This window comes from Hippopotamus amphibius, chromosome 7 (assembly GCF_030028045.1).
Source record: "Hippopotamus amphibius kiboko isolate mHipAmp2 chromosome 7, mHipAmp2.hap2, whole genome shotgun sequence".
In the NCBI taxonomy this organism is placed as follows: domain Eukaryota; kingdom Metazoa; phylum Chordata; class Mammalia; order Artiodactyla; family Hippopotamidae; genus Hippopotamus; species Hippopotamus amphibius.
Window position 1 is genome coordinate 261240 of NC_080192.1, and position 25973 is coordinate 287212.

The 25973-nt window shown below is 61.3% G+C and overlaps 5 protein-coding genes across 15 annotated transcripts; 4 read left to right on the forward strand and 1 right to left on the reverse strand.

The window, feature by feature from the left end:
- Nucleotides 1-3156: 3156 nt before the first annotated feature.
- CIMAP1B (ciliary microtubule associated protein 1B) lies at nucleotides 3157-4603 on the forward strand. Its single transcript, XM_057741763.1, has 6 exons — nucleotides 3157-3265; nucleotides 3355-3558; nucleotides 3835-3939; nucleotides 4025-4146; nucleotides 4240-4416; nucleotides 4523-4603. The coding sequence occupies exons 1-6, from the start codon at nucleotides 3157-3159 to the stop codon at nucleotides 4601-4603; spliced, it is 798 nt and encodes a 265-aa protein (XP_057597746.1).
- Nucleotides 4604-4811: 208 nt separating this feature from the next.
- Nucleotides 4812-10010, forward strand: LOC130856839 (protein SCO2 homolog, mitochondrial). 4 transcript variants are annotated; one of them, XM_057741761.1, is made up of 2 exons: nucleotides 4812-4947; nucleotides 9160-10010. In XM_057741761.1, the coding sequence occupies exon 2, from the start codon at nucleotides 9173-9175 to the stop codon at nucleotides 9971-9973; it is 801 nt and encodes a 266-aa protein (XP_057597744.1). In that variant the 5' UTR covers nucleotides 4812-4947; nucleotides 9160-9172; the 3' UTR covers nucleotides 9974-10010. The 4 variants fall into 4 exon arrangements, with proteins under 4 accessions (XP_057597744.1, XP_057597742.1, XP_057597743.1 ...); XM_057741759.1 differs by lacking the exon at nucleotides 4812-4947 and adding an exon at nucleotides 7935-8408; XM_057741760.1 differs by lacking the exon at nucleotides 4812-4947 and adding an exon at nucleotides 8266-8579.
- TYMP (thymidine phosphorylase) lies at nucleotides 5120-7368 on the forward strand. Its single transcript, XM_057741614.1, is given in 7 exon segments — nucleotides 5120-5141; nucleotides 5223-5294; nucleotides 5297-5320; nucleotides 5491-5626; nucleotides 5628-5670; nucleotides 6149-6310; nucleotides 6525-7368. Coding segments are annotated over 7 exon segments (750 nt in total). The 3' UTR covers nucleotides 6816-7368.
- On the reverse strand, nucleotides 9993-20767 carry NCAPH2 (non-SMC condensin II complex subunit H2). Of its 3 annotated transcripts, none has more exons than XM_057741757.1 (20): nucleotides 20522-20767; nucleotides 17249-17350; nucleotides 14695-14750; nucleotides 14514-14598; nucleotides 14371-14439; nucleotides 14193-14272; nucleotides 13978-14111; nucleotides 13608-13691; nucleotides 13026-13156; nucleotides 12244-12315; nucleotides 11995-12061; nucleotides 11746-11853; nucleotides 11601-11654; nucleotides 11381-11451; nucleotides 11207-11300; nucleotides 11043-11117; nucleotides 10893-10948; nucleotides 10707-10808; nucleotides 10464-10613; nucleotides 9993-10398 (listed from the first exon to the last, which is right to left on the reverse strand). In XM_057741757.1, the coding sequence occupies exons 1-20, from the start codon at nucleotides 20627-20629 to the stop codon at nucleotides 10258-10260; spliced, it is 1839 nt and encodes a 612-aa protein (XP_057597740.1). In that variant the 5' UTR covers nucleotides 20630-20767; the 3' UTR covers nucleotides 9993-10257. The 3 variants fall into 3 exon arrangements, with proteins under 3 accessions (XP_057597740.1, XP_057597739.1, XP_057597741.1); XM_057741756.1 differs by having other exon boundaries at nucleotides 11043-11120; nucleotides 20522-20745; XM_057741758.1 differs by lacking the exons at nucleotides 9993-10398; nucleotides 10464-10613; nucleotides 10707-10808; ... (1 more) ...; nucleotides 11043-11117; nucleotides 11995-12061 and having other exon boundaries at nucleotides 20522-20745.
- A 172-nt stretch (nucleotides 20768-20939) lies between these two features.
- Nucleotides 20940-25634, forward strand: LMF2 (lipase maturation factor 2). 6 transcript variants are annotated; one of them, XR_009054853.1, is made up of 14 exons: nucleotides 20946-21066; nucleotides 21650-21903; nucleotides 22015-22043; nucleotides 22186-22400; nucleotides 22475-22653; nucleotides 23108-23249; nucleotides 23396-23705; nucleotides 23779-23875; nucleotides 23958-24140; nucleotides 24277-24445; nucleotides 24528-24639; nucleotides 24710-24806; nucleotides 24898-25303; nucleotides 25524-25628. XR_009054853.1 is itself a non-coding variant. In XM_057743512.1 (14 exons), the coding sequence occupies exons 1-14, from the start codon at nucleotides 20973-20975 to the stop codon at nucleotides 25213-25215; spliced, it is 2130 nt and encodes a 709-aa protein (XP_057599495.1). In that variant the 5' UTR covers nucleotides 20946-20972; the 3' UTR covers nucleotides 25216-25634. The 6 variants fall into 6 exon arrangements, 5 of the variants coding, with proteins under 5 accessions (XP_057599496.1, XP_057599495.1, XP_057599494.1 ...); XM_057743512.1 differs by having other exon boundaries at nucleotides 23396-23530; nucleotides 23600-23705; nucleotides 24898-25634; XM_057743511.1 differs by lacking the exon at nucleotides 25524-25628 and having other exon boundaries at nucleotides 24898-25342.
- The last annotated feature ends 339 nt before the right edge of the window (nucleotides 25635-25973 follow it).

Here is a 25973-nt window from a genome sequence, read left to right on the forward strand (position 1 = left end):
TCGCCCACCCCCTCCCTCCTTGCCAGGACTCAGGCCCCTTGCAGGCCGGTGTGTAGATGCCCCACAGCGCTTGGCTTCTCAGAGGTCAAGCCTTGTCTCCTCCATCTGCTTCTCAAGCCGAGGAGTAAGTCTCAGGACGGGTGTCAGGTGGGACCCAGACATGAAAAAGAGCTGGAGTTCCTGGGACAAAGGCAGACCCCCACAACATGTACTTGTTCCTTCTTCGGGGACAGATGACTCTCCCTGACTCGGGCGGCGAGATGGCCAAGGCATGTCCCTGGCACCCAGCCTGGGCTCTGGTGAGCCTCAGGTATCTCATCCACCTCTCCCCTCCCAACCTCCCCACCCCTCCCCGAGCATATTAAGTGACAGTAAGAGGATGGAAGGGGGCCCTGCCTTAAGGTGGACCTCAAGCTGGGGGCAGGCTTTCTGGATGCCACCCTTATTCTCTGTCCTGGTCCCAGGCTCTGCCTCTTGGTTAAGTTTGGCATCCAATGACCTTGAGAGGATGGAGATGACACTGTTGCCTGCACCTGATGATTGGCCATGCAGTGCCCACCACACATCCCCACCCAGCACCTGAAGACCCCTGTCATGGGTCTGAGCGCCAGGTTGCGGTCAGAGAACAGAAGTGTCCACTGGGGATACCTTAGGACACCAGCTTCACAAAGTGCTGAGGACTGTGACAGGTCCTAGAGACACAAAGGTGACCAAGGAAGGGTCTAGTCCCCTCCTCTGTGGAAACACCTGACTTTGTCAAAACCCAGATCGAGGGTAAATCCTGCCCTATGTGGAAAAACTCCCTACTGGGAAGGTGACTGGAGACATGTGAACTCCTGAAGTAGTGGGCGCCTTGCCCTCTTACCTTTCCAGAGAGAGTAAAAATGTGGCCTTGCTGGAAAGGTGACACACCTTCAGAAGCAAATGGGTCACCCACAGAAACTGTGAAACATATGTAATCGCTCTGATTCTGCTGTGATGGCATAAATATCACAAATTCCCATTAGGTAAAAATAAAGATCAAGAAAATGGGTCCCAGGAAAGTCTGACCTGCAACGGCCTCCTCAGAACTCCATCTCCAGCTGCCTGCCGAGACAGGACCCCTGTCCCAGTCCCTCCAAGGAATAGAGGGACTTGGGCCCATGGACCCAGAGACCCTGTTTCCTCAGAGACAATGCAAGCAAAACAGGAATGGAGGCAGTCACCTGTTTGCTTGCCAGCAACCATGACCAATGGATGATGGGGGCCCGGGAGGTGGGGAAACCCATGCGCATGTGCGGATCCGCTGCAGCGCCCACAGGAAGACCCCCCACTAACTGGTCACTGGGCCCCAACTACGCTGGGTGGTACCCTAGCCCCCACTGTGCCTTTCTGAAACATTTGCTGGAGAAAAAGCCTAGTGTGATGAAGACATAATTCCACATGGAGGGCTAAATACAAATGGACAGCTAATATCAATAAGATGGTAGAGAGCAGCTAACCCCACTAAATGTAGGGTTTTTCTATTACTGGAATTTTTTAAAGGCAAGAAAAATTGTATAATCAGAAATGATATAAAGCAAAGAATATGTTAATCATGTTTATGTTAAAAGTATGTATGTACTTTTAAATAGTATAAATAAATCTAGAATAATGTTTAACGCTTAGAAAATATAAACCTCAGATTTAACAGTTATACCCAACAGGAGATACCTCTTAAGGAATCCCTCTGAGGGGCAAAAACATTTATGCAAAAAAAAGTTATTAAAAAAAGACAAACAATACAGTGTGATTTTCTTTTTAATTTTAATTTTTTTTGGCTGGATTGGGTCTTCGTTGCTGTGCACTGGTTTTCTCTAGTTGTGGAGAGTGGGGTCTACTCATTGAGGTGGCTTCTCTTGTTGTGGAGCACAGGCTCTAGGCAGGTGGGCTTCGGTAGCTGTGGCGTGTGGGGTCAGTAGTTGTGGCTTGTGGGCTCTAGAGCACAGGCTCAGTTGCTCCGCAGCACGTGGGATCTTCCCGGACCAAGGACAGAGCCTGTGTCCCCTGAATTGGTAGGCGGATTCTTAATCACTGTGCCACCAGGGAAGCCCCTATTATACCTCTCTGTTCAACTTACATGGGCGTTTTCTTTTTTAATTGAAGTATAGCTGATTTATAATGTGCCAATCTCTGCTGTACAGCAAAGTGACTCAGTTATACACATATAGACATTTATATATATATATATATGTATGTATTAATATATTCTTTTCCATCATGGTTTATCACAGGATATTGATATAGTTTTCCCTGTGCTCTACGGTAGGACCTTGTTCTTTATCCATCCTATTATAATAGTTTACATCTGCGCATCGTAGGGACTTTTCTGTGGCCCAGTACATGATTATTTTTTGCAAATGTTCCATGGGTTTAAACAGATGCAAAGTTCTCTCTCTACACATAACAATTAAATTGAGCTTGGTTTCTTTATTCTCTCACTTTTTTTTTTGTCTGCAGATCTGTCCATTTCTGGAAAGGGTGTATTGAAGCCTGCGGAAGGGTGAGAACAGAGTTCTGGTCCGTGGCCCAGCCTTCCGGACACCTACCAGTGCCAAGGACTCCGAGGAGAGGCTGGGGTGGGAGGGGCGGAGCCAGGTGGGGCGGTCTGTCCGGTTGCCTGGAGGCGCGACCCAGACACAATGGGGTCTGGGAGTTGGGCCGAGCAGAGGCAGAAATCCAGACACCCACCCTGCCTTCCCAGCTGGGAGACACAGGAGCAGGTCAGTGCATCAACTTCGGGGGCCCCCCTCAGGCACCAGGTCCCCCACAGCTCTCCCTCGTCCTGGTATCCTCCCCCAATGTCCCTAAAATATCCCAGTTCTCCAGAACCTCGGGGAATTCCTCTCCCGCAGTGTTGAGTCCAAACTTGGCACGCTCACACACACCCCTACTGAACACATTTGGGGGGTGGGAGACGGGAGATGGCCTCGAAGCTCTGTCCCTGCCCCGCGCCCCTCTGGAGCCGGGAAAGCTACCGTTTGTTTCCCTGGTTCCTGGGATACGCTCGGGCCCCGCCCCGGAGTCGAGTCCGTCTGGAGCGGATGGGGAGTGCGGCCCCACGAGTCGGGGTGGAGGGGCCGGTGCCGCCACCTTGTGTCCGCAGGTGTTGCAGGCCGCAAGCGCTCCCACCGCGCCATGGGCTCGGACGTCTGGGTCGGCCCGTGGCGGCCGCACCGGCCCCGCGGCCCCATCGCAGCGCTCTACAGCGGTCCCGGGCCCAAGTACAAGCTGCCACCCGGCACCGGTACCAGCGGCGGGCCGGGGGCGGGGAGCGGGAGGGGGCTGCCCCAGCGGGGAGAGGCCGGCGCCTGGTGATGCTGGGGCGCCCCGCAGGCTACATCCTGCACGACCCGTCGCGGCCCCGCGCCCCCGCCTTCACCTTCGGCGCGCGCCTCCCCACGCAGCAGATTTCGTGCGGCCCCGGGCCAGGTCACCTGGTGCCCGCTCGCATGACCGTGCGCGGCCGCGACGGCGCCCCCGCCTACTCCATCTTCGGCCGCCCGCGCCACGCAGAGCCCTTCCTCACTCCAGGACCGGGTCAGGACCCCGGGGCCCCGGCCTCCCCAACGCCGAGCAGCCTCCTGGGACGCCCACTCGGGACCCCCCCCCATCGAGCCCCAAGTCTCCCTCGGGCACCCTAACACTCCAAATTCGGTCCCCCCCCATACACACACACCGGATCTCAAAAGAGCTCCAAGCCTCACCGGGCTTTGACAAATCGTAGTTCAAATTCCCCCTAATCCCTGGACTCCAGCCCAGGACCCCAACAGGCCCCCACCCCAGTTCCGGCCCACACCCCGGTCCGCCCCGCAGGCAGGTACTTCCCGGAGCGAGCGGGGAACGCGGCATACCCCAGCGCGCCTCGGCACACCATCGCTCCCCGAAACTGGGGCCTCCGCGCGGAGTCACAGACCCCAGGTGAGCCCAGGAAGGCCCACCCTGCACTGGCAGCAGCGGGGGGACCGGCCGGTCCGCAAAGACCCACCCTCGCTGGCTCCCCCAGGCCCCGGGACCTACACTGTGCCCTCGCTCCTGGGCCCGCGCGTCGTCGGTAAAGTCTCGGCCCCGACTTACTCCATCTACGGCCGCAGCGCGGTGGGCAGCTTCTGCGAGGACCTCAGCAAGGTGGGGAAGGGGCTGCTCGCACTGCGCGTTGGGGGGGGTCAGCGGTCGGCGGGCCTGGAAGTCGGACACAGCGCCTCTCCCGCCCCCCCGCAGACCCCCGGGCCCTGCGCCTACCATGTGGTGAGCCCTGGGATCTACAAGCCCCGGGCCCCCCAGTTCTCGATGCTGGCGCGGACTTCGCTCCCCCGAGGCGACACCCTGAATCCCGGGCCTGCAGCCTACAACGTGGACCAGGTGGTCTGCAGTTCAGGGTCAAGGCTCAGAGGCGGGGTCAAGGGGTCCGGGTCGGGATCGAGGGTCTGCGCTGCCAGGTCCGGGCCCGGGAGCCCGGGGCCGGCCAGCCGCTCCAGGCCAGCGACGTTTCCTGGGTCCGCAGCACCGGAAGCCTCGTGGCTGGAGCTTCGGGATCCGGCACTCGGACTACCTGGCCCCGATGGTGACCGACGTGGATGACTGACCGGCCGGGCGGGCGCCGCCCCACAAATATCTCTTAAAACCTCTGGAGCCAGCAGCCTGTCGGCCTCTTGGAGCCCGCGGCGCGGCGGGCGGGCAAAAGGGGCGGGAGGGCGGGCGGGCCCGCTCCCGCAGGCCCTCGTGATTGGTCAGGACAGACGCGATCCTGATCGTCCCGCCCCTCGGGGCGGTGATTGGCCTAGAACCCCGCCTGTCGGGAGGCCCCGCCCCTCCGCGGCTCTGGTCTGGCGCGCAGTCCCTCAGTTCCCACCCTCTGGCCGCCCTCGAGACAGGGCGGAACCCGGCTGGGATCCGAACAGGACCGGCGAAGGCCGCTGTGCAGGACAGGTACGGCCGGGGGTCAAGTTGTGAGACCGAGACGTGAGAGCCAGACACGGAGACGTGCACGCGGGCGACACAGACACGGGACTGCGGGGCGGACGCGGGAGAGAAGCGGGAACGGGGTCGGGACAAGTGCGCTTGGCCTTAGTGACACGCACAGGACGGCGACAGGTTCCAGATGCGTGTCGCAGCCCGGAGTGGTGGCGGCCCCAGTGACCCCAGGACCCCCGGCCCCACCTGCCTCAGTCGCACCTGCTGACCTCTCCCTGGGAGGGACCCAGAGCCCAAGCAGCTGTCTGGGCCGATCCGCCTGAAGCAGGGAGACGTCAGGGGCTTCGTGCGCGCTGTGCTGGACCGGACGCGCAGCGCGCACAAATCCGTACGTGGGGACGGCAGGCTGCCCCTGACCCCGACCCAGAGGTCAGGCCAAGAGAACTGCCCGCCCCCAGGGACACCACAGCGCCTCACCACTGTCCCTGACACTGAGGATAACCCATTGCTGTGGGAATGCCCGCTTTGTGCTGCCTACACCACCTTACCCATGTCTAGGGGCCATGCCCTTGGCCATCTGGCCGACCATGAATCTGGAGGAGACTGCTGCACTGACCCGGGCCCTAGCCAAGTCTGGGTAGCAGCTGGAGTGGCTGGAAGCCTGGTGCCAATAGCCTGGGGACAAACATGCCCTGAGGCAGGGTCCTGGCCCCTCTCCTGGCTGCCTGTGGCTGCAAGGTTGGAAGACACCTCCTCTCCAGACCAGAACCTCTGACCTCAAAGAGGCCAGCAGCCACAGGCAGCTCCTAACCTCAAGCCTGGCCCAGACAGAGCCCCCAAAGGCAGGACCCAGGCTTCTCACACCCCAGGACAGAACTTGGATCTCCTTCCCCATCAGACCCCAATAACAGGACCACGTCATCCAGCTCCCCCTTCCCCTCCGGTTCCCCAGACAGGACTCCCAAGGGAAGAGCTGGGTACTCCTCTCCCTCCATCCCCCAGACGAGTGCTCCTAGCAATAGGTACCAGCCTCCTCCCCCACTGACAATCCCCCATTCCAAACCAGGACAACTTATTTTCCATTCCCTCTCCTGCTGGACACCCACTACACTGCTCAGTGAATACTTACCTCCAGCTGAGTCCTAACCAAGGAAGCTGAGGGGAAATGTGGGGGCGGGGAGGCGACTGTGCAGGTATACTCAGCATTCCTGCCCAGCGTGCGCCAGTAATCAGCAGATGTGGCCTGGGGGACATGGGGGGCACCTTGGATAAACTGGAGTCTATCTGTGGATTCAGTCACCCAGACCCAGAGCACAGGTACAGGCGGGCCACTGATTGGTCACTAATCTGGGTTATTGATGGAAACACTGGCCAGAATCTCTGAAGGGTCACTAGGGAAGATACTGATCAGTTATCCATGGGTCATTAGACTTTGGTCAAGATCATCGATGGAAATTTGACCGGAGTCATTAAGAGGGACTTAGTCAAGATAACTGATGGGCCTCTGATCAGTCATTCAGGGGCCATAGGACATTGATGGGTCACTCGTGAGGACTTATCAGAATTGTTCCTGTCACTGGGCATGATTTTGGACATCGGTCAAGGTTGCTGATGAGTCCTTGGTCAGGGTCAGTGATGGGGTCACTGGTCAGAGGCCAATGAGGGTCCCTGGGAGTCCTAATGCAGGGGAGGCTGGCCAGATGCAAGGGCTGCCAGGGCGAGTGGGCTGCTATATTGTGGGTCAGAGCAGGAAGCTGATTCCTGCAGATGGACTCCCCTATGAAGCAAGAGATGTGACGGCCACCATCAACAGCCTGCCACTCATCACAGGTGACCTGGCCCCAGACTCCAGGGTCCACTTCCTGCATGTTAAAGACCCCTGACTTATGAACACACACAACCACAGGTGATCTGACTCAAACCCAGGGTTAGCGTCCCACATCACAGGCTGCCTGACCACCCACTCGAGAGGGTGACCTGACGGATGCACCCATCATCCCATCACACAGGAGACTTGACCTTCCATGCTCAGGACCCCTGAGCCCTCGTGACCAACCTGAGGGTCAACATCCCCACACCTCACAGGAAGCTCCAGGATCTCCATCTCCTCCACACCCCTTAGTCTCCCCCACACAGCCCTCATCCTCAGTGAGAAGGCAAGGGACAGCCTGTTTGCTCTGACTGTACGCAGGAAGCCCCAGAGAGGCCAAGGCCGCCGTCCTCCCCAGCCAGGCACAGGCCCCGGAGCGGCGGCTGGAGCCCGTGTGGCTGCGGCCTCTCCGTTGGCATCTCCTCATGTGGCCCCAACCTCCCGTTCACAACGCGGGCAGCCCCGTCTCACCCTGCCTCTGCCGGGACCGGCCTCCCCGCTGGCAGTCCCCTCCCCCCTTCAACTCCCACCCAGTGACGTCATCCGAGCAAGGCTGACCTGGCCTCGGGGCTGGGGGCTGGGGCAACCCTCACGGCCCTCCCGTCCAGGCCCGGTACAAGGTCTTCCTGGCCCGCACCGCTGCAGCCAGGCACACGGCCGCTGCGGGCCTCTCCCGCCCCCTCCCAAGCCTTCTGGGACCCCCTCTCTCCAGGGGAGCTGGCAACCAAGGGTGCAGCAGGGCCCGGAGCTTGACGACACGCGAGACGCGGAGCGGGTCCACGGCGAACCGCGTCTCCGCCGGTTAGCGTGGGGCAGCCGCTCTGACCGCCACGCCGCGGAGTGGAGGAAGCGGGGCTGCGCTGGGACGGCCTGGGACCACCGGGCCGGCGGACCCGGTCACCCGCCGCCAGGCCCGGTGAGGGGACAGGGAGAGGGGCGCCAGCTCTGACTCAGCCCTGTGCCCAGAGACCACCCCCCCCCGCCTGAGTCCGGCTCCTCCCTCCCCGTGCCCCGCCGCGCGCGCCGCCCGACACGCAGCGACGGAGCCCAAAAGGCGCGTAGCCGTGCGGGGTGCCCGGTGCGCCGGGGCCGCGAGCCGGCCGACAGGGCCTCGGCGACCGAGCGCAGCGCCGGCCGCAGAGCAAGCCCCGCCCCTCACGTGACTTCCGGCGCAGGTCCGCCACCGTCGGCGCATGCGCACGGCCCGGCGCCGGCCAGCTCCACGCCCGCCTGCGCGATCGCGGGGCCGCGGACGCATGCGCACTGGCGTCGAGCGAGGCGGGGGCCCCGCGTTGACTCTCGGGTCTCATCTCCGGGCTCCGGGCACCGACCCGGCGCGCGAGGCTTGTTCTGCGAGAGCGCCCTGGAGGGGGCTCCCGGAGGAGAGGGGGCTCCCGGAGAAGGGCCCTGGACACGTCCACAGACTGCCTTCGTGTGCAGCTCCAGCTCGTGCACCAATTAGAGCGCGTTCTCTAAAGGAGGAAGCTGGTGTGAACGGGCTGCGGGACGTGCGCGTCCAGGTCGTCCTGCCCAGGAAGCGTCGGACGGGGCGGGGGCCGGACGTTCAGGAGAGTCCGAGAGGGTCCCCCCAGCAGCGGCTGAACAGGTGAGGGGGGTTCCCAAGACCTCCGCCCAGCAAGCCTCGAGGCCCCCGAGAAAGGCACGGAGATCACCACGAGCCCAGAGCTGCTGTCGGGTACCTGGCTGTGAAGAGTGGGCTCGAGGCAAATGGAAACCTCGTTTCTCTTCCAGGGCGACTGCGGCCGGACGGTTCTCCGTACGAGGGACGGGGCGGGGGGCGGGGGAGGGAGGGCGCTGCGGGGCGGGGGGCGCCGAATTTCCGCGGGGCAGGGGCCCAGAGCACCACGCTTGAAGTGGCCTCAGAGGGGAAAGGCTGCAAAAGGGCCGGAGGAGTCAGTCTTGGGGGGGGGGGGGGGAGAAGTTTGAAGCCGGAGATTCACCCCACCTCCTTTCAAGAATTGGGAGTTTATTGCAAACAGAAATACGCTCAGGGATCCGAGCGAGGCATGCGCTTGGAATGCTCTCGGTCGACTCAGGCGCGCAGGCGCAGGCTTGGGCTGGGCTGGTGAGACCTGCGGGGGCGGGGCCGGTTCGGATGCGACAGACTGAGGCTCTCAGGCTGAAGGGCGGGAGGGACGGGTGGACGCTTGATGACACCTAAGCTGGAGTTGGAGGTTTCACAGGTGAAGCAGTTCTGAGCCCAGGTGAGCAGCTGCTGACAGCAGAGCCTGTGTGGGGTTGGTCCTTCAGATGGCGGCAGATATCTCCAGAATGATGGGGGACCACCAGGGAGGCCCAGGCACCTTCTGGCTCCTGACAGCCTTGCTCTTTTCCAGGAGCATCGGGTCCATGCTGCTGCTGGCTCGGGCACCCAAGGCTTGGCACAGGCTCTCTCAGCTCAAGCCTCCAGCCCTCCCTCGAACCCCAGGAAGTGAGGGCCAGCATGTGAGGTACCGGCTCTTACCAAGGCAGGGCCCTGCAGAGACGGGCAGGCAGGGCCAGCCCCAGGGCCCTGGGCTGCGAACTAGGTTGCTTATCACAGCCTTGATTGGGGCTGGGCTGGGTGGGGCCTGGCTGGCCGTGAGGGCCGAGAAGGAGCAGTGGCGGCAGCAACAGCGGGCAGAGGCCCTGCGCCAGGCTGCTGTGGGCCAGGGCGACTTCAGCCTGCTGGATCACCAGGGCCAGGCCCGCTGCAAAGCTGACTTCCGGGGCCAGTGGGTCCTGATGTACTTCGGTTTCACTCACTGCCCCGACATCTGCCCTGATGAGCTGGAGAAGCTGGTGCAGGTGGTGCGGCAGCTGGAGGCAGAGCCTGGCCTGCCCCCAGTGCAGCCCATCTTCATTACTGTGGACCCCGAACGGGACGACGTCGCAGCCATGGCCCGCTACGTGCAGGACTTCCACCCGAGGCTGCTGGGCCTGACCGGCTCTGCCGAGCAGGTTGCCCACGTGAGCCGCAGCTACCGTGTATACTACAGCGCCGGCCCCAAGGACGAGGACCAGGATTACATCGTGGACCATTCCATCGCCATCTACCTGCTCAGCCCTGACGGCCTCTTCACAGACTACTACAGCAGAGCCAAGTCGGCCGAGCAGATCGCCGCGAGCGTGCGGCGCCATATGGCCGCCTTCCGCAGCGTGCTGCGCTGAGCCGAGCCGGCACATTAAAAGGGTGCAATGAAGCTGTGTGCGCCTGAGATCTGTACCAGCAGCCCCTGGCGGCCCTGGCAGGAAAGGGGCTGGGGACCTGGTTGCCTCCTGGGGTGCAGGGGACGGACAGCCATTTCCTCCACACAGGACAGTTTTGTAAAGCGTTTTTTAAGGGATTGGCGGGATGGCAACACTTTATTAGTCTGGGTGAGCCGGGAAGCAGAGTGGAGTGAGCAGATGCGTGCCCAGCACCTGTGGGGGACCCTGGTCTCAGCGCTCCCCGCTCAGGGCTGGACCATGGAGGGGGCAGCGTAGGTCTGGAAGCGCTTGTGGGCCCGCTGGTACGTGAGCAGTCTCAGGGACATGGTGTCCACGGCAGCCTCTAGCCCCGGCTGCTGGGTAATCTCCACCGTGTAGTCATTAGCCTGTAGGGACAAAGCATCAGCAGAGCCCGGGGACCGCTTCCCTCCCAGGCCCCCAGGCCACTCACCAGCTGCAGGGAGGCCAGCATGGAGCGACACACCTCGAAGGCAGGCTGGCCAGCCACCAGCTCCGCAAAGGGGCACCACTGGTTGAGCTGGCGGAACCTTGAGACCACCTGGTCCCCATAAGTGTGGATATCGAAGGGCACGTGCTGCTCCTGCAAAGGGGAGGGGCAGGTTCCGGCGCTGGCCCCAGGCAGGCAGCGGAGGCTCGGGTTCTCCGCCAGAGGCCCTGGCCCAGCCCACCTCACCTGCTCCTGGAGCAGCGGCTGGATGGCATCCTCCCAGTCCCTGATGCGCTGGCTCAGCTCTGTCTCCTGCACGAACTTCTGCGAGGTGGTGATGAAGAGCTCCTGGGGGAGGATCGGGGCTACGGCCGCTGTGTAGGGCCCACCTCCCAGCTCCCCCCCCCCCCCCCCACCCTGACCTGGGCCTACCACGTTCCTTCGGACCAGCTCCTCATAGCTCAGGGGCACTGGCATGGCTCCCGCGTCTGGAAAAGGGCAGACGTGAGGTGCTGCAGCCGTGCGCCTCACCTTCTCCTGCCCCTCAGGGCCCCCAAGCCAGCAGCCCCCTCGCAAACCTACCCAGGTCTGCGTCTGCGTCTTCCCCAGGCGCTGCCCCCTCAGGCTCTGCATACTCCTCAGGCTCTAGAAAGTCCTCTGCTGGGAGGGGAGGACCCGAGCAGAAAGTAGGTCAGCTTGCAGAGGGCTGTGCGCCCCAACCCAGCCTGCCCCCGATAGGTGCCCACCTCCCGCTCCCAGGTCCTCCAGGGAGTCCTCCAGGCGGTCCTCCTCCGCAGGCCACAGCCCCTCCTCAGTCCTCGGCAGCCACCGCTCAGCCACCTGTGCAGAGAGAGCATCTGAGGGGTGCTGCCGCCTCCCGCCAGGGGCCAAGAGGAGTCCAGACGGTGGCTGGTACTTACCTCCCTCCTCTGTAGCTGCCGGAGGGTGTCCAGCTGCTCCTTCACGTGCCTCCAGTACAGGACCTCCATGTCTGCACACCAGAGTCTCATAAGAGGGGCTCCCGTGTCCTGCCCAGGTCCACCCCAGTCCACCAGGGCCTTGGGCGTCCCCAGGCTGGGGAGAGGGAGCGGAGCGTGCGCCCTCATGCCCCTGGAAGAGCACGCAAGGCCCTGGCCTCACCTGGAAAGGAGGGGCCCTTTCGCCGGGGCCTCCTGCTGTCAGCATGCTCGGTGTCTGCAAATGGAGTGGGTCAGCAGGGGCCACGCCAGGTCCCGCAGCTGCAGCCACGCCCTCTGGCCCCAGCCCGGCCCCCGGCCCCACGCACAGGCAGCCAGGTACCACTGGTGGAAGTCCTGCAGCTTGAAGGCACCCTTCCTCTTACGCTTCTGTCCTGGAGCCTCCTCCACACGGGGCGGCACAGAGTAGGGCCTACCTGGGGGCACACAGACGGTCTCGGAGCACAACCACAGCCCAGGGCGGATCCCTGTGCCCACGGGCCCTGGAGCCCCAGCCTCCACTCAAGCCAGGTGAGCCCAGCCCCGGACGCCCGGGGCGGTGCCCCTCCCCCAGTTACCTTTCCTGAAGGGCTTAGAGTCCAGGGAGTCGAAGGGGTCCAGGCCCTGCCAGGGGTCTGGGGTCTCCTGAGCACAGAGCACAAGCAGAGGGAAGAGTGGGGGACACGCACCCTCCCGCCAGTCAGGAGACCCAGGGAGGGGGGGGCCCTGGGGCGGCCGGAGAGAGGTCCAGTTCTCGGGGAAGGAAGACTGCAGAGGGCCTCAAGCACGCCTTCTCTGTCGGGGGTCCAGGCCCCACCACCCCTCACCTTCAGCCGGGATGCAGGTTCCAGGGCCTCCCTTTGCTCCCGTAGTGCGCACCTCCTGGGCTGGGCTGCACTCTGGAAAGAAACGCAGGGGGTTCCCCTCTCCTCCTCGACCCAAGGCTCCAGGCACCCCAGCAGCTCTGCTGTGGGGCCAGACACCAAGAACCCTGCAGGGACCCTCTTTGGGGGCAGGAAGTTCAAAAGTAAAACAAAAACCCTAGAAAAAACTTCAGGAGGACACATAAACTAGTGGTCACGGGGTACTTTTTCCCCTTTAAAAAATAAAAAGAATAGAACAATGTAACATCCATGTATCTACTAACCAAAATTAACAAAGGTTAGTATTTTTTCCTATGTGTCAGGGTTTTTTCCTGTAACAAATAAAAAGATTTCTTAACTCTAGGCGGGAGCACAGAGCTGAGCAGCTGGGGCTGAGAGAGGGAGGCCTGTCCGCGCCTGCCAGCCTGGCCTCAGGAGGGGCAGCCCTGGAGACCAGCTGCCACTGTGGGCAGTAGCCCTGAGCACCGCGGGGCTCGGACCCTCGGCGCCAGCCCACTCCCCTGGCTGCTCTGCTCAGGGAGGGGAGAGACGTGGAAGCTGCCGTCCAAAAGGGAAGGGCGTGGGGCCGGCTCTAGGGCGGGCTGGAGGACGGACCCACTGCCCCGGTGAGCAAGGACCAGAGGGAGGGCAGAGAACAACACGCCTCGGAGCAAAGACCACGGGACGTGTGGCTGCCCCGCCTGGGCTGAGGGCTAGAGCTCTGCAGGCCTCGTCGTGGGTCCCACCTGCTCGGGGCTCCTGGGCTCCTGGGGCTCCATGGGGACCTCGGGGGCTGAGGCCTCGGGGGGGTCTGCTGGCCCCTCTGCATCCTCTTCCTCACCCCCGCCTCCGGGCGCTGGGCCTTCCGGAGAGGCGCCTGGGCAGGGAAGGAAGAGACCCGTCAGCCCCAAGGAGCCCGAGGACCACACGACAGATGGGGGGCTGCCCCTCCGGGATGAGAGGCCGTTCCTCTCTCAGCTTCGTTTGTTAGAACCAGAGGATGCAGCAAGGCGTGTTACACTCTCATCACACGGCTGCTTTGTTTGGTTCGTTTTATTTCTTAGTCATTTTCCTCTTTACATGCGGCCACCTCTGTCTTCCCAGAGAGGAGGGAGGTGGCCCCAAACCTCAGAGGCCCGGAATGGCCAGGGGGCGGTCACTGAACCAAAAAAACACGGCTGCCCAAGGTGGGCCCTGGGCACAGAGGCCCGCCCCCCATGCCTCAGCCCTCCCAAGGCTGTACAGAGGTGGGCAGGCTGGGGTGGCTGAGCGCGGAGCCCCGTCCCCCCACCCCACCCTGCGGGTCCAACGGGGAGCGCTCTCCTCACCTGGCTCCTGGGAGGTGCTGAGCACCGGGACTGGACTCCTGCACACAGAGACGTCCACTGGCTGCCCCTCGGCACCCCCGGCCTCTGGGAAAGATGGGGATTGAACAGGGTCAGCCCTGCTCCCCCCAAGAAGGCCCCTCGCAGGGGCCCAGCAGAGCCAGGGCTGGGGAGGGACAACACGGCCCAGGCCCAGGCCTCAGGCCCCCAGGACCGAGCCAGCTACAGGCAAAGATGGGGCAAAAGAGCTCCGTCCTCCGAGCAGGTGCCTGGGGAGGAAGGAGCTCCCAGGTCCAGAATGGTGGGCACAGGGGACCCAACAAGGAGCCCAGCCCAGAAGACCCTTCCTTCCCACCAACATCCGAGCCCTCACCCTTCTGGTTCCTCGGCAGCAGTGCTTCCGCAGGGGACATGCCTGCCGGCTCCAACATGAAGGCTCCTCTGGGGTGAGGGGTGCACGTATTCATCCTAAAATCCTTCCGGCTGGCCAGGACCTCCCCCTGACAGCTGTGCTGCCAAAAACGCAGGTGCTGTAGAACCCCTTTCGCAGCATACCGCACCCTCCACCCTCCAGGCTCAGGCCCACACCTGTACAGTGGGTTACTGTTCTTCTCCATCTCATCAGGGGCGACCAGGGCCATGGGCAGGAGGGGGACGATGAGGGTCTCCTGCACAGGTGCCAAGAGCGGGTGAACTGTGGGAACCCACGTGGCATGACATCACTTTCCAACAGCCCCATCAGCTAAACACAGGAGGGGGCACTCACACTGGGGGCCTGGTCACTCCTCAGGTCCACGTTAGCGCGGGAGTCAGAGAGGCCATCCAACGACAGGAACTGTGGGGGATGGAGAGCTCAAGAGGGTGCCTGGCAAGCGCGACGGGCAAGGCCAGGCACCCCGGAAACCTCACCTCATACTCCGCCTCCTGGGGGGCCCTGCAGCCGGCATCCCCGATGGTCCCATCTTCCCGCTCGGAGGAGAGCTGCTTGGCCCGCCTGAGAGAGAATCAGTGCACGGGATGCACAGGAGGCCACGGGGCCTCCTGAGCCGCACACACAGCAGACGCACAGGCCCCCGCCTCCAGTACTCACTTCTTGCCTGAGATGAAATCAAGAGCCTGGTAGACCAGTGAGTAGAGGTATTCCACCTGGCAACCAGAAGCGGGCAGTGAGGACGCAGAAAGGAGGGGCCCTCCCCAGAGCCTTCTGAACTAGTCATCTGAGTACACAGAGAAGCCCAGGGGTCCTCTCCAAAACCGCCAGCACAATTCCTGCCAATTTCGCTGCCAAAAATACTTCTCCAATCGGACTAGTATGTTTCCCCAGAATTACCTAACACCCGAAGCCCCCACTCCTCCTCCTGCGCCCTTGCACCATGCCGCAGCAGGTGTGGCCACCTCAACACCATGGCACCCAGCCCTGTGCCCACGCAGCTCCGTCTGCCTGCACGGGGCACACCAACCAGCCCGCCCCCAGCCCGTGTCCCTGCTGCTCCCAACCAGCACCCCAGCTGCAGGAGCGCCTGTGGGTCTCTGCCGTCCTGTCACAGCTCCAGCCACAACCTGTGTGGCCCCACCGTTGAGGTGAGGGATGGGATTTTCCAGATACTGACCACAAAGCACCCCCCAGGAGGGTGCACACAGGGGCTGCCCCGAGCACCTCCCTCCGGGGTGACTGTGCCCAAGAGAAGACAGCAGTGAGCCACACAGATGGCGGCACCTGACCCCGTGGGCCCCACGCACCAGGAACAGTAAACACTAACTTTCCTAAGAGCTTGTCACACACAGGACTGGGCTTCATGCCTCATCTCACGGACTCTGAATCAGCTGCCCTAGCTGTTCTCACTGCACACGAGATAAACTGAGACTCAGAGAATTAAAGTAACCTCGATCAGTGATGGGTCCAGGACTTGCGCCAGGGATGCAGGAATTCAGTGCTGCACCATCTAACATGGCAGCCACGAGACAAAGGGGGCGCTACCAATTTAAACGTAATTAAAAGTTAATAAACGCAAGATTTCTCAGTCACACCTGCCACATTTTAGGGCTCAGGAGCCGCATGTACAGGACAACACAGATCACAGAACGTTGTCATCACCTCGGAAAGTCCAGTTGGACAGCGCTGACTACAGCCTACGCTTCCCTCACACCTTCCAGATTTCGTGTTAACATTTTACTACACCTGCTTTATCACATATCCACCTGTCTACATATTTCTCTATCAGTTCACCTTATGTTTTATGCTTTCAAAGTCAGTTGCAGATATTCCTTTTGAGGACAAATGCAGGACAAAGGAATCCAATTTAATGGGATCATTTAGGACAAAAACCAATGACATCTCAGACCATCTTAATAACTCACGGTGCCCAGAGGGAGGTCCACCATACCCTGGGCCAGTTAACCTGCATGCAGCTTACTCCCCCTCTTCTGTCTGGTTAGGACCCCATTACTGAGCTCCTCAACACACTCCTAAACTCTTACCTCCTGTGCACCTTTTACTTTTCCCCCTCCCACTGAGCCACCCATTTGGGACCAGTGCTGTGGTCCACTTTTCCATGCTCCTCCACTAGGGAACAGCTGGATCTGCTGGAGAAGAGTCTCAACTGTGATCACTGATGGCCCCTGCAAAGCAGTAAGGTGCATTTAATCTTCATGAGATGACCAGTGCTTTCAGTTCATCTTTTATTTTGCATTCCCCTCAGCAAATATTTTGAACTTTCACCAAACCTCACGCTCCTCATTTCCTACCCAGCAGCTGACCCACATGCTCCGCTGTGAAAACTGAGGTCTTAGGCATGAACTCTGCAAACCCGGGGTCACATTCTCTGCATCAGTACTTCTCCCTGCAGTCTCCTGAGAGGAGGCTCCTTTCCTTTCTTCCAAGGCGAACCCAACGGTCCCCGTTCCTGGCCCATTCCTTACCTGCTTCTTCCAGGTCTTTGTTTCATCGTTTTCCTCTCCCAGCGCCCCTTTCCCCTCCCCGACCCGGCTGGCCACCCCAGCTCCATGGTTTCAATCCTGGTTGCCAGGGTAGTTCAAAAAATCCTGATGCCTACCTGCCCCATCCACTACCACCTGGGGATCCTGGTTTAATCAGTCTGGGTGAGGCCGAGGCACTGGGAATTATTTGGATTGCGGCCTGGGCTGAGAGCCACTGATTTAGTTACTGCCTAACTTCTTTCCTTCCCTTTCGAATAAAATGTCTTTTTTTCTTTTTCTTTTTTGGCTGTGCTGTACGGCATGTGGGATCTTAGTTCCCCAACCAGGGATTGAACCTGTGCCCTGGAAGTGCAGAGTACTAACCACTGGACCACCAGGGAATTCCCAACCCTGCAATTTTAAATCCAAGTTTGTTCTTCGGTGTTAAAAGGTGGCGAGGGGAGGCTCGAGAGGGAGGGGACGTGGGGATATATGCGTACGTGTAGCCGATTGACTTGCTGTACAGCAGAAACCAACACAACACTGTAAAGCAATTATACTCCAGTGAAGATGCATAAAAAAAGTGGTGAGGAATTGGGGGAGGAGGTGGGAGGCGCTGGTGAGGCAGGTTGGGGACAGGGTTGAGCCTGCCACCCGCCCCGCAGGACAGCAGACCTCGGTCCCACAAGACGCAACACCACCAAGATCAGCAGCCAGGAGGGGCCCACCTTCTTACTGTAGACACAAGCGGAGCCCTGGATCAACAGTGCTGCCTCAGTGAAGTTCATTGTGGTTTTGCCTTCATCAAAAGAAATGCAGATCTGGTCCAGCTGCAAGAGACAACGCAGGGCAGTGGGAAGTCTATGCATCCTTCTCCCCAGAGGCCCACCTGCCACCCTACCCTCTCCCAGTGCCGCGGGCCCAAGGTGCCCATCGGCCCAAGGTGCCCATCACCACAAGCAGCCCCTCAGAACAACAGCTCTGGCTCTGCTTAGGGCTCACCGGCGTCCAATTTTTTGGAGGGGAAAGACAGGTCTTTGTGATTTCCTGTAACCTCTGAGACCTAGTGTTTTGGAAGAGGAAGGCCCATAGAGCATATCAGCCACAAAGGGCCAAAGCCACACACCAGCTCCTCTCTGGAGGTGCTCACACCACACACATCCTAGTCGGGGCCAGCTCAGCCAGACACTGGCAGGAAGGCCCCCACCCCAACAGTGGGAATGGGGACCTTCAGCAGTGGGGAAGACAGAGACGAAATGCGGTCTTAGAGCAGAAAACTCAGGAAACGCTTCCAAGTACATCCTCCTCCTTCCTCTGCAAGCCCTGACCCCCCAGCCTCTCCTGAGTCCCAGTTCCTACCACCCTTTAAATCTGTGTCTACCAACCACATGCCAACAATCCCCAAACACATCCAGACCAGCTCTCTCTCCTAAGCTGCAGAACTGTGTCTACAGCTGCCCACTAGATATGTTCACCAAGACATCCAGAGTCCCCAGACTTTATCTCCATACTTAACTCAGGATCTTCCCCACAACCCAGCCCCTCCCCTGCTCCTCTCAGGGAACAGCACTCTGAAGCCCCCACAGAGTTTTCAAGCTCTTCGCCTTTGCCTTCCATCTGCCCAGAACCCCTACCCCAGCATGCTCAGACTGACCTCTTCTGCAGTCTCCCTAGGACATGCCTTGGGCCTCGCCACCCTGTTAGGGTGGTCTTGTCACACTGAGTCTCTCCTCCCTCAGAGGACTGTGAGCAACATTAGGGGGATTCCAGCCTTCAGTTCCGTACCTGATGCTAGTGTTCAAGAAGTGTTTGATGAACAAAGTGGTGGCGTCGGAGCTAAGCCTGAAGACAGATCGATGCTCCCCAGGCAGAAGAAGAGAACAGCATTTTAGGAAGAGCAAAGGCACCCACACAAAGGCAGTCAGCAGACACAGGATCCAACGATTTGGGAAAATGAGGATTATGCAAACACATCCAAACCACAGGGTGTGCAGGGAGTAAGGCGAGATGTTAGGTCTACAGTGGCACGAAGAAGGGGGTGAGTCTGAGAGGAGCTACCAAGGCACCACTTCTGCTAATTCCCGAAAGACAGAGGAAGTTTGTGAAGAGAACAGCAACATAAAATGTGTTTAAAAAAAATGTTCTGGTAGCTGTGTGGTAAATGAAAGGAGGAGAAAGACAAAACTAGAGGCAAAGAAATCAGAACTTCAGGGGCAGAGAAGGTTTGGCAGCCTGAAGCCACGGCAGCCCCGCCTAACACAGTTCTCTGCATTTTTGCAGGAGACTCTACATCCAAGCAGAGGTCAATCACTGGATCAAGTGTCCCTTTAACAAACATTTATTCTGCACCTACTCTGTGTTTATTAAGCAAAGGGGAGAGAACATGAACACAGTCCCTGCCCTCATGGAATTTACACTCTAGGTGGACACAGACCATAAACAAGTTAGAGGACAGCTTATGATGAACATTCTAAAACACAGAAGGTACTAGCACAGAGAGACCTGTTTCAGATGTGGTGGTCAGCTTATATTTAAACTGAGACATACAGGACAAGAAAGAATTAGTCATAAAAAGAACTGGGTGAAGGATTTTCGCCACTGAGTGCAGAAAATAAAAAGACCCTCAGCCAAGAATGAGCTTGGGTGCTGCTGGCTGGTTCAAAGGAACAGGTGGAGGAGAGCCTGAGACGAGGCTAAAACGTGAGTAGGGCCGGATTCAGACAAGGAAGTCTGGATTGTATTCTGGAAGCAATGGAAACCCACTGAGGGCTTTTAGGCAGGGCACTGCTGCAGGATGAGTTTAGGTTTTAAGCTTCACCCTTGCTGCTGGGTGGAGCATGAACTGGATGGGCCCAAAAACAACAGCAGGGAGTCCAGGGAGGAAGGTTTTAACACGACCGGGAGGCAGATTGTGGCCTGGATCAGAGAAAATGGAAAACAGATGAACTGAAGTGAAATTCTGGTGGCATAACGGATAGAATTCATGGGTGAACGGGAGCAGAGTGTGGGGTTTCACTAGCTCTTAGCTTTCACCTTGGTTGGACAGGGGTGCCATACGCCGAGAGCAGGAAGGCTGGGATTTGAGCAGGAAAATAAAGAGCCCCCCGCTAAGTACATTAAACCTGAGGTGCTTGTGTGACATCTAAGAGGAATGTCAAGATGAGCAGCTGGATACACAAAACAGATTCAGAGAAAAGACCTGGGATGGAAATATAAACCAAGGGAGAGGAGGAGTAAATAAATAAACCTAGGAGTTGCTCTCATGCAAGTGATACTTAAAACCATGGAAATAAATGAAATGGTTTAGGGGAAATGTGTAAAAAGACGGCTCAGGCCACGCCCTGAGGAGCTCAACACGGAGACTGGATAGGAGAGAAAAAGTAGCAAAGAGATCGGAAGAAAATCAGATGAAAACCTGTTTCAAAAAAGAGGACGTGGTCAACCCACCAAATGCTGCTGAGCTGAACAGGATGACACTTCTGGTGACCCTTGAATTTGGTAGGAGGGAGGTCATTACTGATCAAGAGCACAGCAGTCCAAGTGGGCTGAGGACTGAAAGTGAAGTGCCGAAATGGAGCGGACAGCTCCTTAACGAGGTCTAGACACAACCGCCAAACACGAAAAAAAGGTTAAATGCTGACAAGATGGAACACGGCAGTAACTCGGAACTGGTTTGAAAGTCTAACAGAAGCTATCCCTCTCACATCGATCCAGATCTCCCACACACCCACACAGGCACCCAAATCCTATCCTGCTCTGTGAGAGAAAGACACCGGTCGCCACTCACTAAATCGATTTCAAGGCTCACTAATGGGTAGCGACCTGTAATGACAGCTCCAGGCTAAACCTATAAGCGATGATTTCGAGGGGCAGAGACGGAGTCGGGGACAAAGAAACGAGCCTCAGGACGAGTGCGGTCAGAGAGCCAGCTGGACACGGACCAGGAGGCGGCGGGCGCCCGGCAGCCCCCGCCCCGCGCCGCTCCCCGGGGCCGCCCTCACCTCCTCAAGGTATTCGCCCAGCTGGGCCGCCACGTCCACCTCCCAGTTCTTGGTGAGGTCGCGGATGGGCTGCAGGAGGTGGGCGAAGCGCGCCTCCACGTCCTCCATGTCCAGGAGGGGCCGGGTCGGCCCGGGGACCGCAGGGCCGGCTTCCAGGGGGCCCGTGTGCTCAGCCCGCCGCTAGTTCTGGCGCCATTTTTCTGCTCCCGCCCAGGAACATACGCAGCGCGCCGCGACGCGCGCACACGTATGACGCAGAGCGGCCGAAGCGCGCCGGAAGGGTCTCAGGACGCGCCGGGGGCGGGGCACGCGTGTGGGCGGGCCTGTGTCTGCGTGGGGCGGGGCGGGGCTTGCCGCTGCCGCGGGCGGGGCGGGGCGGGGCGGGGCGGGGCGGGACGGGGCGGGGCCCCTCGGACCCCTCGGCTCCTGTCCAGCCCGCCGCGTAGCGGACATGGCGGGCTCCAGGCTCCCACGGCAGCTCTTTCTCCAGGGCGTGGCCGCTGTCTTCCTGTTCGCCTTCGCTTCTCTCTACACCCAGATCCCGGGTGAGGGCACCGAGGGCGGGACTCCCCCCGGGCGGGACGCCCCACACCCGCTCCGTAGGACCTCTCATCTCCCTACCCGACACTCCGCTGTCTGGGGACCGGAGTGAGGTCCAGGCCTTGCCGCGTGTGGCAGGGGGCTGCGGGGTGTGTGCTGCGGGTCGCGGGGGCGTGGGCGGTGGGAAGAAGGCGTGCAGTGGTCCCTTTTCTGTAAGGTTCCGGGTTCTGACCTGGGGCGGTGGGCGGAGCCCTGAAGGTGGTGCGCCCACACGTGGTGGGCAGGTAAGAGAAGAGTCTCAGACCTGGAGGAACAGGGAACAGGGCCCTGCCAGGTGGAAGATCCTGACCTGGGGAGTCGGGTAGGCCAACAGATGCTGACCCGGGTGGGCGGGTCTGCGGGGTCTGCAGGCCTTGCCCTGTTAAGGGGTCGAGTCTGCAGGTCCTAACCTAGGTCGGCGGCGGGGGGGGGGGGGGGGGTTCTGCAGGACTTGACCTGGGGAGGCGGATATGCAGGCCCTGACTGGTGGGGGGAGTCTAGTTTTGGAGGGCAGTGTCCAGGGCCTGGCGCTGACGTGCCCTCCCACAGGCCTGTATGGTCCTGAGGGCATCCTGCCTGCACGGAGGACACTGCGGCCGCAGGGAAAGGGACGCTGGAAGCAGCTGTGGGAGACCCCAACGCTGCTGTGGGAGGCGCCGCTCCTGGGGCTGGACACGGCGCAGGGCCTGGAGCTGCTCAGCCTGCTGGGCGCCCTGCTGGCCCTGGGCGCCCTGCTGCTGCACCAGCTGCGCCACCCGCTCGTCTACCTGCTGCTCTGGGCCTCCTACCTGTCTGCCTACCAGGCAAGTAGGGGTGCCTGCTGCCCCCTGCACCACTGGGACCAGCCCCGCTTCTGCCTTGCCTGCCTCTGCAGACACACCCCCCCTGCTCCCTGACAGCCCTTCTCCTTGCAGGTGGGCCAGGTGTTTCTTTATTTCCAGTGGTGAGTGACTATTGGATGTGGGCCTGCAGGAGGCTGGGTGGGCGGGATGGGGTGGGGCGTGTTTGTCTCTCCCGGGAGGACCCCCTTAGGGGAACAGCCTTGATCGGGAGGAGGCCCTTTGTGCTATTTTTTCTCCCCATAGGGATTCCCTGCTGCTGGAGGCTGGCTTCCTGGCTGTGCTGGTGGCCCCTCTGAGGCTGCCCCCCCATCGCAAGCAGCCCCAGGGCAGGCTGGCAGGGGTCTCACCCCATGAAGGCCTCCCCTTCTGGCTCGTGCGCTGGCTGCTGTTTCGCCTCATGTTTGCCTCGGGTGTGGTCAAGCTGACCAGCCGTTGCCCCGCATGGTGGGGGCTCACTGGTGAGGGTCCCTGCCTGGACATGGGGCAGTCTTGGGGGCTCTGCCCAGCCCTGATCACCGCCTGTCACCTGCAGCCCTCACCTACCACTACGAGACTCAGTGCCTGCCCACGCCTGCCTCCTGGTTTGCCCACCAGCTGCCCGTCTGGCTGCACAAGCTCAGCGTGGTGGCCACCTTTGTCATCGAGATCGCAGTGCCCCCTCTGTTCTTCGTTCCCATTCGCCGCCTGCGCCTGGCTGCCTTCTACTCCCAGGTGGGTGGGGTCCTTAGCCATCAGCAAGACAGGCAGGACGTGGCCTTCCTCTGCACTGCCTGAGGGTTCCACTGGGGCCGGGGGATCTGCTGCCAGCAGTCAGAAAGGCCTCACGGCAGAGGAGCAAGTCAGCCTGCGGTGTGGAGGCACCCCTGGGGGGCAGGGCTGCAGCCTCGCTGGAGGACGTGGGTCTTGGGTCAGCAGGGGCAGGTGGGAGGGGCCGCGTGGCGCGGGCCGAGCTTGGGTTTTCTCCAGGTGGTGGTGGGGAGCCACGGAAGGTGTAAGCCAAGGGGGAGGACACAGGCAGTGGGAAAACAGGGGCCTGTAAGGGGTGATGACGGCACTGGGGCCTGCAGGAGAGATTGGGGCGGGGGGCGCAGAGGGGCCTGGGAGCAGGCTCTGAGGGGCCAGGAAGGGGGTGGCCCCGCTAGCTCTGAGTCCAGGCCCACCCCAGGTCTTGCTGCAAGTCCTGATCATCATCACTGGCAACTACAACTTCTTCAACCTGCTCACCCTGGTGCTCACCTCCGCCCTTCTGGATGAGGCACACCTGGCTGCCGCGTCTGGCAGCAGCCATCGCAGGAAGACACCCCCCTGTGAGTGTCAGCCTGTCCCAGAGAGACAGCCAGCCAGGGTGTCGCCAACACCCCCCAAGGGACCCTGCTCTAGCTCCACCCCAGCCCCCTGGCCGTAGACCCTCCAGCCCTGTTCCCAGCTGACCCGTGCCTGTCCTGCCCTGCAGCCTGGCCCAAGGTTCTGCTGGCCGTGCTGTCCCTGCTGCTGGAATTGGCCGTCTACGGGCTGCTGGCCTACGGCACGGGGCGCTGCTTTGGCCTGGAGGTGGACTGGAAGCAGCGCACGGTTCACTCCAAAACCAGTGAGTGCCAGCCAGGGGCCCAGAGGGCAGAGGCCGGGCCCTCCCTCCTCACACCCCCTCCTTCCACAGCCTTCACCTTCCACCAGTTCTCCCAGTGGCTGAAGACGGTGACCCTACCCACCATGTGGCTGGGCGCGGCCTCCCTTGCCTGGGAACTGCTGACCGCCCTCTGGAGGTATCCAGTCCAAGCGGGTGGGGTAGAGCTGTGCAGGGCAGACCTGACTGCATTTCCATCCCCCGCCCCCCAGGTGGACCCACGTGCGAGGGTGGCTGCAGAAGTTCTGTGCTGCAGTCCAGCTGTCCATCTTTGGCACGGCCACGGTCGCTTTGTTCACAGTCAGCCTGGTAGGCAGTCCCTTGGGGCCAAGGCAGGGAGCTGAGAGAGGGCTGGAAGGTCGTTGCTGAGCCTCTGCCCACCTGCCTCCAGGTGCCCTACTCCTACATGGAGCCCTCGACCCACGGGCGCCTCTGGACTGGGGCCCACCGCCTGTTTGGCACCGTGGAGCACCTGCAGCTGGCCAACTCCTACGGCCTCTTCCGCCGGATGACTGGTCTGGGTGGGCGGCCTGAGGTGGTGCTGGAGGGCAGCTATGATGGGCACCACTGGACGGTGAGAGCTCCCTTGGGCCCCTGCCTGAGGTGCCTGGCGGGCTCCACGTGGCTGGGGATCCCCTAGGTGTGGGATTGAGGGCAAGAGCGGGGAACCAGGTTCCGCTGGCTGTGCTGAATGGAGCTCTGCCCGGTAGGAGATCGAGTTCATGTACAAGCCCGGGAATGTGAGCCGGGCGCCCCCCATCGTGGCGCCCCACCAGCCGCGCCTCGACTGGCAGATGTGGTTCGCGGCCCTGGGGCCACACACGCACAGCCCCTGGTTCACGAGCCTGGTCCTCCGCCTGCTGCAGGGCAAGGAGCCTGGTGAGGCGGGCCGAGGGGCGGGCCTTGGGGAGGGCTGAGGCTGCGGGAGCGCGGGGTGCTGAGCGAGCTCCCCCCGCTGCAGTGATCCGCCTCATCCAGAACCACGCGCCCAGCTACCCCTTCCACCAGCAGCCGCCCACTTACGTGCGGGCGCAGCGCTACAAGTACTGGTTCTCGCCGCCCGGGGAGCAGGGGTAAGGCCGGGCGCCGGGCGGGGGCGGGGCCCGTGTGCCCGCGCCACCTGAGCGCTCCGTGCTGTTGCAGCCAGTGGTGGCGGCGCCAGTGGGTGGAGGAGTTTTTCCCGCCCGTGTCCCTGGGGGACCCGACGCTGGACGCGCTGCTCAGGCAGTTTGGCCTTCAGGTAGGAAGGTGCCAACCAGCTGGGACGGGCCGCAGGGATGACCCGGCCGCAGCGGTGATCCCCTGAACCTCGCTCCGTCCTGCCCCTACAGGACAAAAGCCCACCCCGGGCCCGCAGCTCCAGCAACGCCCTGACCCAGGCCCTCCACTGGGTGCGGAAACAGCTGTCTCCCCTGGAGGCCCCCGTCCTGCTCTGGGGGCTCCTCGGGACCGTGGGGGCGATTCGGGTCACGCAGGCCCTGCTGGGCCCCCGGTCCTCCCCTCGGGCCAAGGAGGAGAAGCACAGGCCCGCGCCCCGGGAGCACGTAGTAGCCGCCAGCAAACCCGCGTCCCCAGCGCCCAGCACCAGCAGCGGTTCCCAGACCCCTCGGCGGAAGAAGCAGCCGCCTCCTGCCGGCCCCACGTCCTGAGCGGGTCAGGGTTCTGGCTCACCTCTGGCCTTCTGCAGCAGGATGTGGTCCCGCCACCGTGCCTTAGCCAGCTGCCGTGCAGACGCAGGTTGGGGCGCTGCCCTGTGGGGCGGGCAGCAGCTGCCTTTCTGCTTCGAGGGCCCACTCTTCCTCCACGCCAACCACGTCCCGTCCCGGGGCACCCTCTGGCCTGATCGGTGGCCCGGGAGACCTGTGTGTGACCTGGCCTGGGGTCCTTCCCAGGACCTTGTAATCAGGGCTGTGGGAGGGGTGCAGGCCTGATGCCCCCGACCCCGGCTTCTGTGCAGGACGGGGTGAGGCTGACCTGCTGAGGAAGGGGAGGAGAGGCGGCCCTAGGTCATCGCTGCGGCAGCCTGTCCTGTCACTTGGATCCGTGCACCAATAAAGGCAGGTTGTGCTTGATTATGTGCTTGCCGTTTCCTTCCCGCTGAGGGGGCCCGAGGGCAGGGCCCTGCCTTTGGTGGTGGACACAGCCCAGACGCCGATCGGCTCATGGCTGACCCGGCTTCCTGGGTGCCTTCGCTGTCCGATGCTCGACATTCTTGTCTGTAAAATGGACACGGGGGCCTGACCCGGTGCTGCCTGAGGCCCTGAGCCTCAGTCTGGCCGACCTGTCAGCTCCGCACGTCACGGCTGCGAGGTTAGTGCTGGAATGTGGGGCCTGGAAGCATCTGAGGGCTGGAGAATCCGCCAGAACACAGCCGCTTCTTACGCCCATGTTTCTGCTTCCTCATCTC

Excerpts from the sequence above, each read along its gene's own strand:
- CIMAP1B (XM_057741763.1), top strand. The coding sequence starts at position 3,157 with ATGGGCTCGGACGTCTGGGTCGGCCCGTGGCGGCCGCACCGGCCCCGC. Across the intron at positions 3,266-3,354 it reads CAAGCTGCCACCCGGCACCG|GCTACATCCTGCACGACCCG; the intron begins GTACCAGCGGCG and ends GGCGCCCCGCAG. Across the intron at positions 3,559-3,834 it reads CTTCCTCACTCCAGGACCGG|GCAGGTACTTCCCGGAGCGA; the intron begins GTCAGGACCCCG and ends TCCGCCCCGCAG.
- LOC130856839 (XM_057741759.1), top strand. The coding sequence starts at position 7,996 with ATGCGCACGGCCCGGCGCCGGCCAGCTCCACGCCCGCCTGCGCGATCG. Across the intron at positions 8,409-9,159 it reads CCCCAGCAGCGGCTGAACAG|GAGCATCGGGTCCATGCTGC; the intron begins GTGAGGGGGGTT and ends GCTCTTTTCCAG.
- NCAPH2 (XM_057741756.1), bottom strand. The coding sequence starts at position 20,629 with ATGGAGGACGTGGAGGCGCGCTTCGCCCACCTCCTGCAGCCCATCCGC. Across the intron at positions 14,440-14,513 it reads CCCAGGAGGCGGAGTATGAG|TTCCTGTCGTTGGATGGCCT; the intron begins GTGAGGTTTCCG and ends CATCCCCCACAG. Across the intron at positions 14,273-14,370 it reads GGAGTGACCAGGCCCCCAGT|GAGACCCTCATCGTCCCCCT; the intron begins GTGAGTGCCCCC and ends GCACCTGTGCAG.
- LMF2 (XM_057743511.1), top strand. The coding sequence starts at position 20,973 with ATGGCGGGCTCCAGGCTCCCACGGCAGCTCTTTCTCCAGGGCGTGGCC. Across the intron at positions 21,904-22,014 it reads CCTACCTGTCTGCCTACCAG|GTGGGCCAGGTGTTTCTTTA; the intron begins GCAAGTAGGGGT and ends TTCTCCTTGCAG. Across the intron at positions 24,446-24,527 it reads GCTGCAGGGCAAGGAGCCTG|TGATCCGCCTCATCCAGAAC; the intron begins GTGAGGCGGGCC and ends CCCCCGCTGCAG.